Here is a 14,807-nt window from a genome sequence, read left to right as displayed (position 1 = left end):
TAGATTTCTAACTTTGATAATAGATGAAAACCAAAAATGAGGGTATGAATGTCTCTCTACCATATGTCATTTATCACAATATTATTGCCTCCTTTTTTCACTAAGATTGTTAAATACAGGGACTGTCGTTCACGAAGTTTCTGTTGTGTGCCACTGACTGTGCTAGGTGCTTCATGTATTCTTATTTAATTTCTCAGGACAAATTTTAAGATAAATATTTTTATTTCCAAATTTTTCTGTAAAACAAGTGTATATAGACAGGGCTGGGTACATAACACCACTCAGGCATTCTGTGTGAATGATGCTCCCTGGAGTTGTCCCATAGCGTGGCTCCGATATGGAGCCTTTAATGGAGCCTTTAATAAATTCTCCCCAACTACTTGGAGATAGTCACACATTGAGGGTGAAACTAATAAAAAGTATCTTACCACGAATAAAATGGACGATTTGCAAAATTAACACACCCTTGGAGAATTTCAAAATCTGTTGCATAGATTTGTGAAAGATTATAGTTTAATTATAGTTACTAAGGTGGATGAATGACTTTTTTTTTCCCCTCCCTTTTTTTTTCCCCTCTTTTTTTTTTTTTTTTTTTTTTCTTTTTTTGGAGATGAGGTTTTACTGTATTGCCCAGGCTAGTCTCACACTCTCACACTCCTGGGCTCAAATGATTCTCCTGTCTCAGCCTCCCAAAATGCTGGGATTAACAGGTGTGAGCTGCCATGCCTGGCCTAGAATGGATAAATTACTTTTGATTTAGCTGCTGTTACTTAATCATTTGTTTTATACTGTTTAAAAATAAAGAATGTGTTAGCAGAAGAGAAGTGGTGTGTATGGATTGTGAGAAGCCAAAGAAGATAATTCTGTTAGTGTTAATCCTTTACTGTCTGGTAGAGTGACAAAACCTATCAACTTTATTTTTATGACTTAACTCTTAAATTAGGTCTGGTACACAGATACACTGATAAAATTGGGTTTCAGAACCTGCTGATCTAAAGGTGAGACCTGAACTGTGCTGTCCACATACTAGAATTGCTACTGTTTAAGGCCCTGCCTGAGGAGCTGGCTAAATTCTTAATTTAAAATATCTTTTGAAATGACACACACAATGATTTGCATGACAGATTGATTTAAATGTATTTTCAGAATCTTAATGATTTCTAGACTCTGTCAATAAGTCTGTATTTTCCTTACATTCTAAGTAATAATCTTGTAGATTTGTCGGTATAATCATAAAATCTGATAAAGAAAAATCGTTGTTAGGTAATGCTGGCCTTGCTGTGTTTCTTAATTTCATGTTTGGCATTTCTAATCAACTCTATAAGATTAGATGTTGTAAAAGTTCTAAATTAGAAAAGAAAAAAATATTTAAAATAAGATCAAAGCTTCCCTTTCTTTCCTTAGAAAGAAATATGGAAATAATATTGAGAATGAGTAGCTGACCTTAAGTTTGATTGCTATTGTTATAATTTCTGTTCTTGTTTCAAGTTCTATAAAAATACAGTCAAAATAGCAACTTCCCCAAAGGTTAAGATGAAGATGGTATGACAGGTCTGGGTATTTTGGGTATAACACTGACTCACAAAGGTAAGTGATACAAAATGATGTCTTGGTGGGTTTCTGTTAACTTCTGCCCATGTTGTTTTACAGACTGGCCTATTAAAAAAATAAGAATTAAACAGTCCTTTGTATTTAACAAGATTTTCTGTTTCGTATTAAGAGTATCCTAGAGTTGAAAGTACCAAATATTTTTGCTTTAAGTAGCTTATCATGCCTCCCATTTTGCCTAGGACAGCCCTAATTTATTCTTTTTATCTTGGCCTCTGTCAGTCTCAAAAATGTCCCAGTTTGAGAGAAATGCGTATCACTTTAGGATATGGTTTGGTTCTGTGTTCCCGGTGTCCCCACCCAAATCTCATCTTGCATTGTACTCCCACAATTCCCATGTGTTGCGGGAGGGACCCGGCAGAAGATAATTTAATCATGGGGGCAGTTTCTCCCATACTGTTCTCATGGTAATGAATAAGTCTCAGGAGATCTGATGGTTTTATCAGGGGTTTCTGCTTTTGCATTTTCCTCATTCTCTCTTTGCCTGCTGCCATCCATGTAAGACAGGACTTGCTCCTCCTTGCCTTTCACCATGATTGTGAGGCTTCCCCAGCCACGTGGAACTGTTAAGTCCAATTAAACCTCTTTCTTTTGTAAATTGCCCAGTCTTGGGTATATCTTTATCAGCAGCATGAAAACAGACTAATACAGTAAATTGGTACCAGTAGAGTGAGGCACTGCGGAGAAAATACCTGAAAATGTGGAAGTGACTTTGGAACTGGGTAGCAGGCAGAGGTTGGAACAGTTTGGAAGGCTCAGAAGATAGGAAAATGGGGGAGAGTTTGGAACTTGCTAGAGACTTGTTGAATGACTTTGCCAGAAATGCTGATAGTGATATGGACAGTAAGGTCCAGACTAAGGTGGTCTCAGAAGGAGATGAGGAACTTAGTGGGAACTGGAGCAAAGGTTACTCTTGTTATGTTTTAGCAAAGAGACTGGTGGCATTTTGCCCCTGCCCTAGGGATTTGTGGAACTTTGAACTTGAGAGAGATGATTTAGGGTATCTGGTGGAAGAAATTTCTAAGCAGTAAAACTTTCAAGAGGTGACTTGGGTGCTGTTAAAAGCATTTAGTTTTAAAAGGGAAACAGAGCATAAAAGTTTGAAAAATTTGCAGCCTGACAATGTGCTAGAAATGAAAATCCCGTTTTCTGAGCAGAAATTCAAGCCAGCTGCAGAAATTTGCATAAGTAACAAGGAGCCAAGTGTTAATCCCCAAGACAATGGGGAAAATGTCTCCAGGGCATGCCAAAGGTCTTCACGGCAGCCCCCCGCCACCCCCGCATCACAGGCCCTGAGCCCTAGGAGGGAAAAGTGGGTCCAGGGTCCCAGAGCTGTGTGTAGCCCAGGGAGTTGGTGCCCTGTATTCCAGCTGCTCTAGCTGTGGCTGAAAGAGGCCAATGTAGAGCTTGGGCCATGGCTGCAGATGGTGCAAACCCCAAGCCTTAGCAGCTTCCACGTGATGTTGAGCCTGTGGGTGCACAGAAGTCCAGAATTGAGGTTTGGGAACCTCTGCCTAGGTTTCAGAAGATGTATGGAAATGCCTGGATGCCAGGCAGAAGTTTGCTGCAGGGGTGGGGCCCTCATGGAGAACCTCTGTTAGGACAATGTGGAAGGGAAATGTGGGGTTGGAACCCCCACACAGAGTCCCTACTGAGGCACTGCCTAGTGGAGCTGTGAGAAGAGGGCCACCATCTTCCAGACCCCAGAATGGTATATCCACTGACAGCTTGCACACTGTGCCTGGAAAAACTGCAGGCACTCAATGCCAGCCCATGAACTCAGCCAGGGCAGGGGTGCCATGCCCTGTAAAATCACAGGGGTGTAGCTGCCCAAGGCTGTGGGAACTCAACTCTTGCATCAGTATGACCTGGATGTGAGACATGGAGTCAAAGGAGATGATTTTGGAGCTTTAAGATTTGACTGCCCTGCTGGATTTTGGACTTGCATGGGGCCTGTAGCTCCTTTGTTTTGGCCAATTCTTCCCATTTGGAATAGCTGTATTTATCCAATGCCTATACCCCTGTTGTATCTAGGAAGTAACTAACTTGCTTTTGATTTTATAGACTCATTGGTGGAAGAGACTTGCCTTGTCTTAGATAAGACTTTGGACTGTGGACTTTTGAGTTAATGATGAAATGAGTTAAGACTTTGGGGGACTGTTTGGAAGGCACGATTGGTTTTGAAATGTGAGGACATTTGGGGAGGGGTCAGGGGTGGAATGATATGGTTTGGCTCTGTGTCCCCAACCGAGTCTTATCTTGAATTGTACTCCCATAGTTCTCATGTATTGTGGGATGAACCCAGTGGGTGATAATTTAATCATGAGGGGTTCCCCCATACTGTTCTCCTGGTGATGAGTAAGTGTCATGAGATGTGATGGTTTTATTAGGGGTTTCTGCTTTTGCATCTTCCTCATTCTGTCTTTGCTGCCATCCATGTAAGATGGAACTTGTTCCTCCTTGCATTGCATCATGATTGTGAGCCTTCTCCAGCCACATGGAACTGTGAGTCCAATTAAGCCTCTTTCTTTTGTAAATTGCCAAGTCTTGGGTATGTCTTAGCAGCTTGAAAACAGACTAATACACTTTGTAAGATACATTTATTTTAATAATCATATATTCCTAGATAATTCAGAAGTTAAATGGTTCTAGTAGAAATGTGCTGATACTTTTGTCCTTTTTAGACAACATATATTATTTATCATTTAGAGTGAGTACCATTCAACTAGTTGAACTTTTCAAGTTTGTCTTGGGAAAGAGCTGAGTTTTATTAAATCTGATGTGCAAACTGGGAGATTGTCAACATATATCGTTAGGTTTTTGATTAAGCCCACTATCTTAGAAGCTGATTAATGGTGATATTTTGTATAATTTTTAATGCACTTTGAAGATTTATAACATATTGGGGAAATGGAGATTTCTTGTTCATACTAAATTCATTCCAATAATTATACCAGAGCTTTAATTCTGGCTTATCTGCTGTGTGATCTTGGGCAAACTTAATCTCTTTAAGTCACATTTTTTCATTTTTTAAAGGAAGCTAATAATGCCTAATAATAAAGATTTCAAAGAGGCATGTTATGTGACTCATACAGTTCCTAGTGTAAAGTAGGTGTATCAGGTTGTTGAGATACTAGTTCAACTAACAGTGTCAGATTGTGTCTGAGTTTTATAGTACTTAATTAGTGTTATGACTTAATTACAACAAATAATGATAATTTTGGTTGTGTAAAACCTTAGAGCATAGACATTAAACTGAAAACCTTTATAAATAGGATGATTTTTCTTCATACATAAATCCATGTCATTGAATAACTGCAAATTATCTAGTAGTAAAAAGAAATCATGTTTTTATAGGTTGGTAATATGTTTACAGTATTTAATTAAAACAGTTTGCATTCAGCTATTGTTTAAAACTTACACATGATTCACTAAACGTGAACCAGTCTGACAACATCTTCTACATTTTCATGTATACATGGAACATGGTATACTGACACATACATAGAAATATAAAACTTTCATATTATTAAAAAGTTTATTATGTGCTTGGCAAGCTAAAACTTACATGAAAAGGAGCAATATGAGTTTGGAGAAATTTGAAGTATTTTGGGCTACAAATAATTTAGGAGTGTTCTTAGAGAAAATGAATGTTGGGATAAGCTTTGAAGGAATATACAGAGCCTTCAAAGGGAAGGAATGATGAAGGCAAGGTTGTAGCAATAGAAATGTGCAATTTATTTTTTGACTTTGGAGTATATCAGTTGCCCACGTAAGGGGATTAACATATTAGGGCTAATCTGAGGGGTCTTCACTGCTAGGCTAATGATTCTCTATGTGCAGGTGGTAGGGACTCATTGAATATGTTTGAGCAAGGGATTGATATGATTAAACAGGTATTTAGGAAGATTAATCTAGACACAGAAGGCAGAATGGATTCGTGTACAGAGAGGAAGTAAAGACACCCATTAGGAAGATTGTTTCTAGTAATCTAGATATGAAGTAGTTAATGCTTAAACTTGAGAGTGGCAATAAAAATGGAAACTTGGATGCTTTATTAAAACACAGAGGTCTTCGGTCTGTCTTTTGAAGCAGTCTGCCTGTTGATGTTAATACTACTTAAATGCATCTAGTTGACTAAAGAAAATAAAAGCTAAATAACTTAAACTCTTGGTCAATATTAGTATTTTAAGAGCTATAAAACACACTTCTTCTGCTTTGTTATACTTGATAACATTCAGCTATTAACAGGGACAACAACAAAACATCACTGAAGCTTTATTATTAACAAATATTTTAAATGTTTAAAAAGCTATTTTATAAAGTATAGCAAATGATAAATACAAAGTGGAGTGCCAAAAGTAAAATATTTTATTTCTTTAGATTTTATACTTCAGTTTTATATTTTCTTTGTCAATTTTAGAATATGCTTAACTTAGTGATAATATCTAAACTCCTTCTAAATACAAATCTTAATTCTTATTTTGTGGGCTTTTTGCTAGCATTTTATTTAAAAGTTTGAGCTTTCCACTGGATAGTTTCCTAAATCATTATTTGAATGATTTATATTTTATTTAAATGAATAAAAGTTATTTATTCCCTGTTGTCTAAAGTGAGATGTCCAACTTAAAATAGACTGAAAAAACATTTAGTGACATGGTCTCTCTCTTTTACCAAAGAGTGCAGTGATGCCATCCTAGCTCAGTGCAACCTCAAACTTTTGGGATCAAGCAATCCTTCTGCCTCAGCCTCCTGAATAGCTGGAACTACAGGTGCATGCCACCATGACGAGTTAGTTTAAAAAAATTTTTTTGTAAAGATGAGGTCTTGCCGTGTTGCCCAGGCTGGTCTTGAACTCTTGGGTTCGAGTGATCCTCCCCTCAGCTTCCCAAAGTGCTGGGATTATAGGCATGAGTCACTGTGCCCGACATGAAATAGATTTTCTTAGACAAACTGATTTGATATCACTTGTAAGAGTTTGTCACTTTTTTTTCCTTTAAGATCTCATCCATACACCAAACACCAAGATACTTTTTTCTGTCATAAATTGATATAAATAGCCTCTATTAGTTATATCATATGCTAGGCTGCTATTAAAGAGAAATGTAAATCCTCAGTAGTTGAAACAAGGTAGAATTTTATTCATCTCTCATGTAACAATTCAGAGGTAGGCAGATGGTCAAGAGTGGGTTGGTGCCTTTGTTCCACAAGGACATTCAAGAATCCAGGTTTTGTTTTGTTTCTCAACCATCCGTTGTGACTGCATTGTTCAGTAGCCACGTGCATCTATTGACATTTACATTTAAGTTAAATAAAATAAAAAAACCCACTAGCCACATTTTAAGTCCGTTATAGACACGTGGCTGGTGGCTACCATTTTAAACAGTGCAGATACCTCATACCTCCATCATCACAGAGTGTTTTGTTGGTTAGTGCTTTATAGAGTGTTGTTCCTGTCCTCATGATCTTTGCTAGCTCGTATTGGCCTGTCCAAGTTCTAGTCTAAGGGAAAGGGGAATAAGAGGAGGGAAGAGAGGATAGCATAGTTCTGTTATAAATGATCCCCCAAAAGCTCACATTACTTGTGCTTGTAGTCCACTGGCCAAAATGTAGTTATATGCCAACACCTCCCTGCAAGGGCAGCTAGGACAAGTCACTAGCTGGGTGAAGTGGATCCTGCTAAAACTTGGTTTTGTTGGGAGTTGGTTGGGGGTAGGGATCCTGTTACCAAACTGGAGAAGTTGAGTTAAATATTAGAGGGCAATTGACAATCAAGGTCACATATACTCCATCTGTTAATAATCACAGCAAGGTTTCTTTCCATCCCCCAAACAAAGTGACCAAGAAGCACGCTGAGTAAAATGTACTTTGATTTTAAATGGCCATGCTGATATTAACCTGGAATTATAAATGTTTTTTACTGCTTTATTTAAATTATGTCTTAAAGTGTAACAAAATCTACCTCATGGCCAATGTGGCTTACAGGCCATATTTTTGAGTGTGACACTTTTTCTGTAATGTATTACCTCTCTGACTTACATTGTGGGATGATGATAATTTTATGTTATGTGATTACAAAGAACTTAAGAGCTTTTATTTCTGTGTTATTTTATAGATGTTAAAAAATGATTTTAAACATTGTGAAGGTGAGCAACAATGTGAAGTACAGAAAGTAGTAGGTGGTGGTTTAGTTTTTTCTTCCACCCATCTTAAACATGCATGCCTTCTCTCTCCCTCTGTATGTGTTCATCATGGTTATGAACTATTTAAGGCTTGTAATGAAAAACAGTCTCCCATATCATTTTCTATCCCCAGTCTTATTCTTTGAGACAAATACTTTGAAATATTCATATTTACAACTTCCATGTTTCAAAATAATCTGCCTACATGCAATATTTCTTTATTTTTTAGGAATTATGAACTGATTACTATAATGAAAAAGAATTTAGCTAATGTATTATTTCTTCTTTCCTTCTTTTTTTTTTAATTTTTCCATAGCTTTACTGTTTCTTAAACCTCTTTCACATCCATTCAATTAAAGATGGTGTCTCTTGACTTTCAAATTAGCAATTACAGATTTTATTGTTTCTAATTTTCCATTCTGGTATCTTTCCCATTTCTATTTCCCAATTTTTGTCAGTTCTTCATTTTAAATTGCAGTAGTCAAATATATTTACATTAGTCTCTATAACTATAATTAAGTCTTTTAGCTTTGTGTATTCCTGGATTCTAAAAATCGTAACTAGTAACAGTTTAATTTTTTACTACTACATAAATATTTTTAACTGAAAAGTTAGTGGCAGAGTAATTACAATTTTTTAACGCAGTTTTATTGTTGATAATTTGGTTTAAAATTTCTTCTTCCCCCTTTTATCATGCACTTAAAAATTCCTGTAATTTCTGCCAGTATGTCAGTCATACTGTCTGTCCTGAACACTGCATTTTTGCAAGCTGTTTCTGCCTGGAGTCCTTGTTCTCTCCCTTCTTTTCTGTTTTGTCAGCCAGTGCTCTTTTAACTACTCTACATTTTCCTAAAAGTTGTTGAAAATTTGCTTTAATTAATACTCTTCCTTTTTTTTTTTGTAACTGTAGTTTATACCTTTTAAATATTAATTTTTTTAAGTGATTAATTTTTTAGGAAGTAGAGAATATAAATGCATGTGCTTAACATTTTGAATCTGAAGTGTAGAAGTTTTAAGAGTCTGATGATATATCTGAACTTTAGAGACATATGGTAAAACATGTGATAAAGACTCATGCTAATTTTTTTTGTAGGTGAAGTGTTTACAGATACAGCTGAAAGAAAATATACTCATTGTTATTTTTATGTGTATAAAACACTTTCTAGAATAGTTTTACTTTTGTTTTCTAAGACCCTAGACTTTTTACAGATTAGGATAAAATTTCCATTCTGTTATTGAAGATAGATGTCTTCAGATTTAGATAGATTTTTGTTACAGTGTTTCAAAACTTCATTGTGCATTTCTTGAAATTAGCCCATTTTATCATCATATAGTACCTGGTCAGTATCTAAATGGCATATAGTGATATTAAAAAATATATTTCCTAAGTTAGGAGGCTTATATTCTGAACGCCTATGGGTCTTAGTATCAGCCTGGGTGATAAGTTTTGCAATGCTCCTAGACTGCTTTTTATCTTTTTTTTTTTTTTTTTGAGATGGAGTTTCACTCTTGTTGCCCAGGCTGGAGTGCAATGGCGCAATCTGGACTCACCACAACCTCCACCTCCCGGGTTCAAGCGATTCTCCTTCCTCAGCCTCCCTAGTAGCTAGGATTATAGGTCTGTGCCACCACGCTGGCTAGTTTTGTATTTTTAGTAGAGACGGGGTTTCTTTTTGTTGGTCAGGCTGGTCTCGATCTCCCGATCTCAGGTGATCTGCCCACCTCGGCCTCCCAAAGTGCTGGGATTATAGGCATGAACCACTGCGCCCGGTTGGCTACTTTTTATCTTTACAAGAAAATAGTATTGTAAAAATGTCAAAAATATCCATATGCCCAGTTCACTAGTAAATATACTGCTAAATTTGAACCGTTTTGGCAGTAGTTTATGCTACTCAAGGGACGATATTTTTACGGAATGATATATTTCAAAGGGTATTGGTTTCCATTGTAGAAAATTCATGCATTTAGAGTAACTTAAAGCCAAAACAGTTGTGCTTGTGCTATATGTTTAGAATATTAGTCATCTTGAATACATGCATAGGTTAAGTGTCAGAAGCTATATATCGTGCAAAAAGAAAATTTATTGTTAGGAGACCAGGCTGTACCTGTGCTTATACAGGATTTTCCTTAGAGGATCAATTTGAGTATATGAACAAATATCAGCTAGATTTTTGTACGGTAACATTATTGATAATATAGGAGAAATTCATTGAGGAGAAAAACAAAGGAAGCATAAAAGTCTCATACTGTATGAAACTACAGAAATGGATCAAAGAGTTTGACAGGAAGTTTAATGTGTACATAAGTAGAGGCTGACAGGAACATGCTGTGTGTGCCAAAGGTTCCAGTGATGGAAAACTGAAACATAGTGCTCACTGACCACAGCATGAGTCTTGACACACATTGTAAATAATCCAGAGATATATGACTGCATTAAGTGCTAGGCTGGTGTATGAACGGCAGTAAATCTATAGCAGCAGAAAGGGTTGGCATGCAGAAATTCTTCTGATTAATTTTTATAATGGATTAATAGGAATATAGCAAATATTTTCATTTCAAATTCTGCCTTCTCCAGTTCCCCTCTCCAGCTCTCCCCGGTGTGATCATTTTTTATTCTCCTCTACTCACCAGACTTGTGTATGTGGATACCTGCTTCAGTACCATCAAGTTAAAAGCAGAAGATGCTTCTGGTAGAGAGCATTTAATAACTCTCAAGTTGAAGGCAAAGGTATGTGCCTTGTTAAACTGTTATTGTGATCAGGAAATACTTTGTGAAATGAACTCTGTGAATGCTCTCAATGTAAAGAAGTGCTAGTTGCATCTAAAAATACATATATCATGCTTTAAAACATTGATTTTGGAAAGCCTCAAAGAATTTATTCACCACGTTTCCAAAAGCCTAGACAGTTTCATGTCATATTTTAGTCCAAATTTGATCAAAATATAGACTTTATGACAAATATTACAAATACAATTTTATAGCCTCAGAGTACCATGATGTTAATTTTGTAACATCCTGTGTAGAAGACAGTGGACACTTCCACTATCCCAAGTTGTACTGAGAAAATCTTTTGCATTCAACTGTTAGTATAAATTTCTTTTGTAGTTCTTATTCTTACCTATGATTCCCACTCCCTAACACAGACAACATATATGCATACTTTTTTATAGTTTGTTTGCTTTGGCTGGGTTTTTTTGACTTAAGTATTTTAAGAATTTGCAGAGGTTATGCCTCTGTTTATAGATCCCTTATAGGATAGTGATATATAATCACATATTTTATTGGCACAAAACATGGTTGTTTCATCTTTATTTTTTAGTTCTAAATTGTGAATTTGGACAAATAAGTAAAATAAACAAGTTCAGCATATTGATCATTTACTTAGTAATCACTGGGGAAACACGAGAATTTGAAGAAAACCAGGACATCCAACTTTTTTTTTTTATTGTTCCTAGGAATCATCAGTCAGCTCTTTCAGAAGATTGTAGTGATGAAAAAAGATCAATTGTGTTTGTCCTTTTTAAAAATGTGTCTGGCATTTAAGCTTTCCACAAGAGAAAATTAATATATAAAGCTGTACTGGATGACACAGAAAAGTTGATATCTTATAATGGTTCTATAACAGACAGGTTGAGAAATAACTAATTATCTCTTTCACACACAGAATGGGTAGGTCTAATTTTAAGATCCATATGTGATAAGTCTTGGTGAAAATTAGTGGGATGGAAATCTTGTTATTTGTAAAATAAGTTAGATAATTATTTTTATTAAATTGAAAAGATTTTTATTTTCTTTTTTAGTTTGTAAAGGTATGCTTTTTTTTTTTTTTTTAAGAGAAATTTGCCTTTATCCTTCCGAAGGGTCACATGTTGCCAGTGGCAAGGGTTCTGTCATTTCCTTCAAAGCTCTATTTGTTTATATTTTGTACCTTAATAAAATTAGCCATTTTTCTATGAAGACCAAAACTAAAGATTTTAAATACATCCTGTCCTCATTTTTACAAGCTCTTCTACTTCCTAAGAAGATGATGCTGTACATTTATGCTGCCTTTAACTATACCTACAAGATTATTAATCCAAGTTGATGACATTTAGTTCATTTATTGGTAGTATGCAGAGTGAAGATGTGACAATTTAATGTGGTCCATTTTGTCTGCTTTTTTCTATACTTTTTCAAGGTAGATAAGATGATGCTTTTAGTATTTCTCTGGAGAATATTTTCCAGGGTCAGTTTTGCAACATCTGTAGTTATGAAACACTTTTATGGATACTCTGGCAAAAGAGAAGAGAAAGCTTTATTTAAGCTGGGAAGGAATTTGGCAAAAAAAAAAAAAAAAAAAAAAAAATCCGTTTTGGAAAAACAAAAAAAAGCATGTAACTGAATCTTATGTTGGTATGATTTATTTGAATTTTATTTCTCAATGTAGTTTAGCTTTATATGTATACCACAGTTGTCTTTGAGATGTGACAATTTTTTTTTTTTTTTTTTTTTAAGGAAAAAAATGTTAGTTCTAGATTGTGAATTTGGACAAATAAGTAGAATAAACAAGTTCAGCATATTAATCATTTACCTAGTAATCACTGCGGAAATTTGAAGAAAACCAGGATGTCTTTTTCTCTTTAGGAAAAAGGTATAGGTATATATAATACCACCACCAACTAATTGTCAAAATTTTTACTTTCAAAAGTAATGTACAACAACAAAAGCTCCACATATAGGAATATTAACTGAAAAATATTTTAGGAAAAAAAAATTTTAGGAAAAAAGAAAAAAAGAAATTGGGCCTGGGATTGTTAGTCAACTATGGTAATAGCTGAAACGTTAACTGTCTATTAAGAGTATATGATGCAAAATCTTAATCCAAACTAAGTTTTAAGTGGAATGCTGATTTTTTTTATTAATAACATACCTCAAAGCAGACTTTTTTCATAAATACACAAACCTTTATTTCTATTACTTGATTTTTTAAATATACAGTAAATAAATGCATTTGTTTTATTTATTCTGGAATACATACTCTCCCAATTCTACCACTTCCCCTCACCATCTCCAAGAAACTCACAAAGAAAACAAATACACATTTTGACTAGATGTCCTTTATTAAAAATATATATGTAAATAAAAAATAAGTAGAAGTAAACCAGATAAATTTTGTGGTTTTTATAGGTATATTTTTATGCACTACTTACAGTGCATTCTGTACTGAATTACCTTTGCTTTACAAAAGAAGTAGCCCAGGGCTTCCTCAGCTTTGGTCAAGATCACTACTACTTGAAAAACAAATTACAAATATGTGTCAGAGGGTGGGCACTCCGTCTCTGCTATAATTTGTATGTATTCACTTGGGGGTCAGCCTTACTGCTTAGGTAGTCCAATCGTAGAACAGACTTGGTTACAGTTTGTCTTAGAATATATTAATACTATAGAGTCTGAAAAATATTGTGTATGATAAAAATATATACTTATTATGTAATCATTGTATTTTTTTAGTTATTGATTTGATTTTCTGCAAATGAGATTTAGAGAACTATGTTTTACTTGAAAATAATTAAACACTATATTTATTTTTCAGTTAATACTCCTGTATATGGAGCTTTTGTTGTTGTAAATTACTTCTGGAAGTAAAAGTTTTGACAATTAGTTGCCAGTGGTTTTGTATATACCTATACAACTTACTATTGAAAAGTATCTTAATTTTGATCAAGTTACTTTGTTATATTGTAGTCCATCTACATTGTAGTTAATACTATTATAATTCAGAAGCTATTCTGAAAATGAATATCTAGTATGCTAGTTTATATTTTAATATTTATGATAAATCATCCAGACTTATATAATGTTCTTTTTAAGTTCTATACTATTATGTGAAGTTTGTTATATAAACAAAATTGATTTTGCGCATGAATGTAATTAACACATGTAACAAGTATTCATTTAACTCAGATATGAAGTAAAGCCACTTGCATGAAGATCAGTCTAATTTATTATATACATATTGTATTACAAATATAAAAATATATTTGAAAGATGTCATTATCTCAGAAACTACATACTGCACTCATTTATATATGTAGAATCATATATTTACTCTAACTTGCTTTTTTGTTTAACTATTTGTGGATCTCTTTCCATGTCAGTACACTGATACCATTTACTATTCTGAATCCTACTTGAAGGTAGTATCTTACTCTTTTAGCATAATGAGCTGTGTATGTACTTAATGGGGCCACAAATACTTTACTTTGTGTATCTACTCCAAATACAGTAAACATTTCATTAATTTCTCTATCTAGATTGATGAATCATTTAAGTTAGAGAGTTGATATTGTTCATTGTCAGCATCACCAAGATAAATAGCAGCAACTCAAACTGAACTGAATTTTCCATTTTTGACCCATAGAGGTTTCAAGTGCACATTATTATTTTTAAAGAATTCTGACATTTTAGAGGGAAAAGAGATTTTGTACACTTTAAGTTTTGTCATTTTTACATGTCAAACAGCCAGAGAAATTAAATGACTTGTTCAAGATCGTACAAGTTAATTAACAGAGGTGGAACCAAAGAAAGCTGAGGTCTTTGTCTACATTTACTTTGAGATAATCACGATTTTTAAATATGGTGTACAAATTGTTTCTCCAGTGATTACAGCAATGATACTCTGAAGTATATCATCTGATGTTTTTAATTGTCTGAAATAGAACTTCCTCTTTTAATTTCAGCATGATCTTTTTTTCTTTCTTTTTTTTTTTCCCCAGAAGTAGATCACTGGAATATTTTTATATGATTTCTTATATATTTGCCTTTGTGTTTAGTTCTACATAGCCAGATACCATTAGTCAGAGTGTATATTGATAGTCAGTCTTTTTAGCCAACTGATCATTGTAGCTAAATGTTTGAAAGTGTTGATTTCAAGTGTTTGTTAAATACTATAGTGATTTTTTTGTTCCCGTTTGCTTACCCAGCAGAGTACTGAAAAATAAGAGGCTGAAAAAAGTGAAAGCCTAAAACTTGTTTTA

General features: G+C 34.5%; 1 protein-coding gene across 7 annotated transcripts in view; it reads left to right on the top strand.

Moving 5' to 3' along the window:
• LOC105465079 (FA complementation group L) overlaps positions 1-14,807 on the top strand; it is an 83,965-nt gene that overhangs the window by 28,888 nt on the left and 40,270 nt on the right. For all 7 annotated transcript variants that reach the window (XM_011713300.3, XM_011713297.3, XM_071076746.1 and 4 more), the window contains one exon: positions 10,422-10,518. In XM_011713300.3, coding sequence (XP_011711602.2) covers positions 10,422-10,518 — 97 coding nt within the window. The remainder of the gene's footprint in view (positions 1-10,421; positions 10,519-14,807) is intronic.

The sequence above is a fragment of the Macaca nemestrina genome, chromosome 13, assembly GCF_043159975.1.
Source record: "Macaca nemestrina isolate mMacNem1 chromosome 13, mMacNem.hap1, whole genome shotgun sequence".
Classification (NCBI taxonomy): Eukaryota; Metazoa; Chordata; class Mammalia; order Primates; family Cercopithecidae; genus Macaca; species Macaca nemestrina.
The sequence above is the reverse complement of the archived record's forward strand: the minus strand, read 5'-3'. Positions and strand labels throughout refer to the sequence as shown.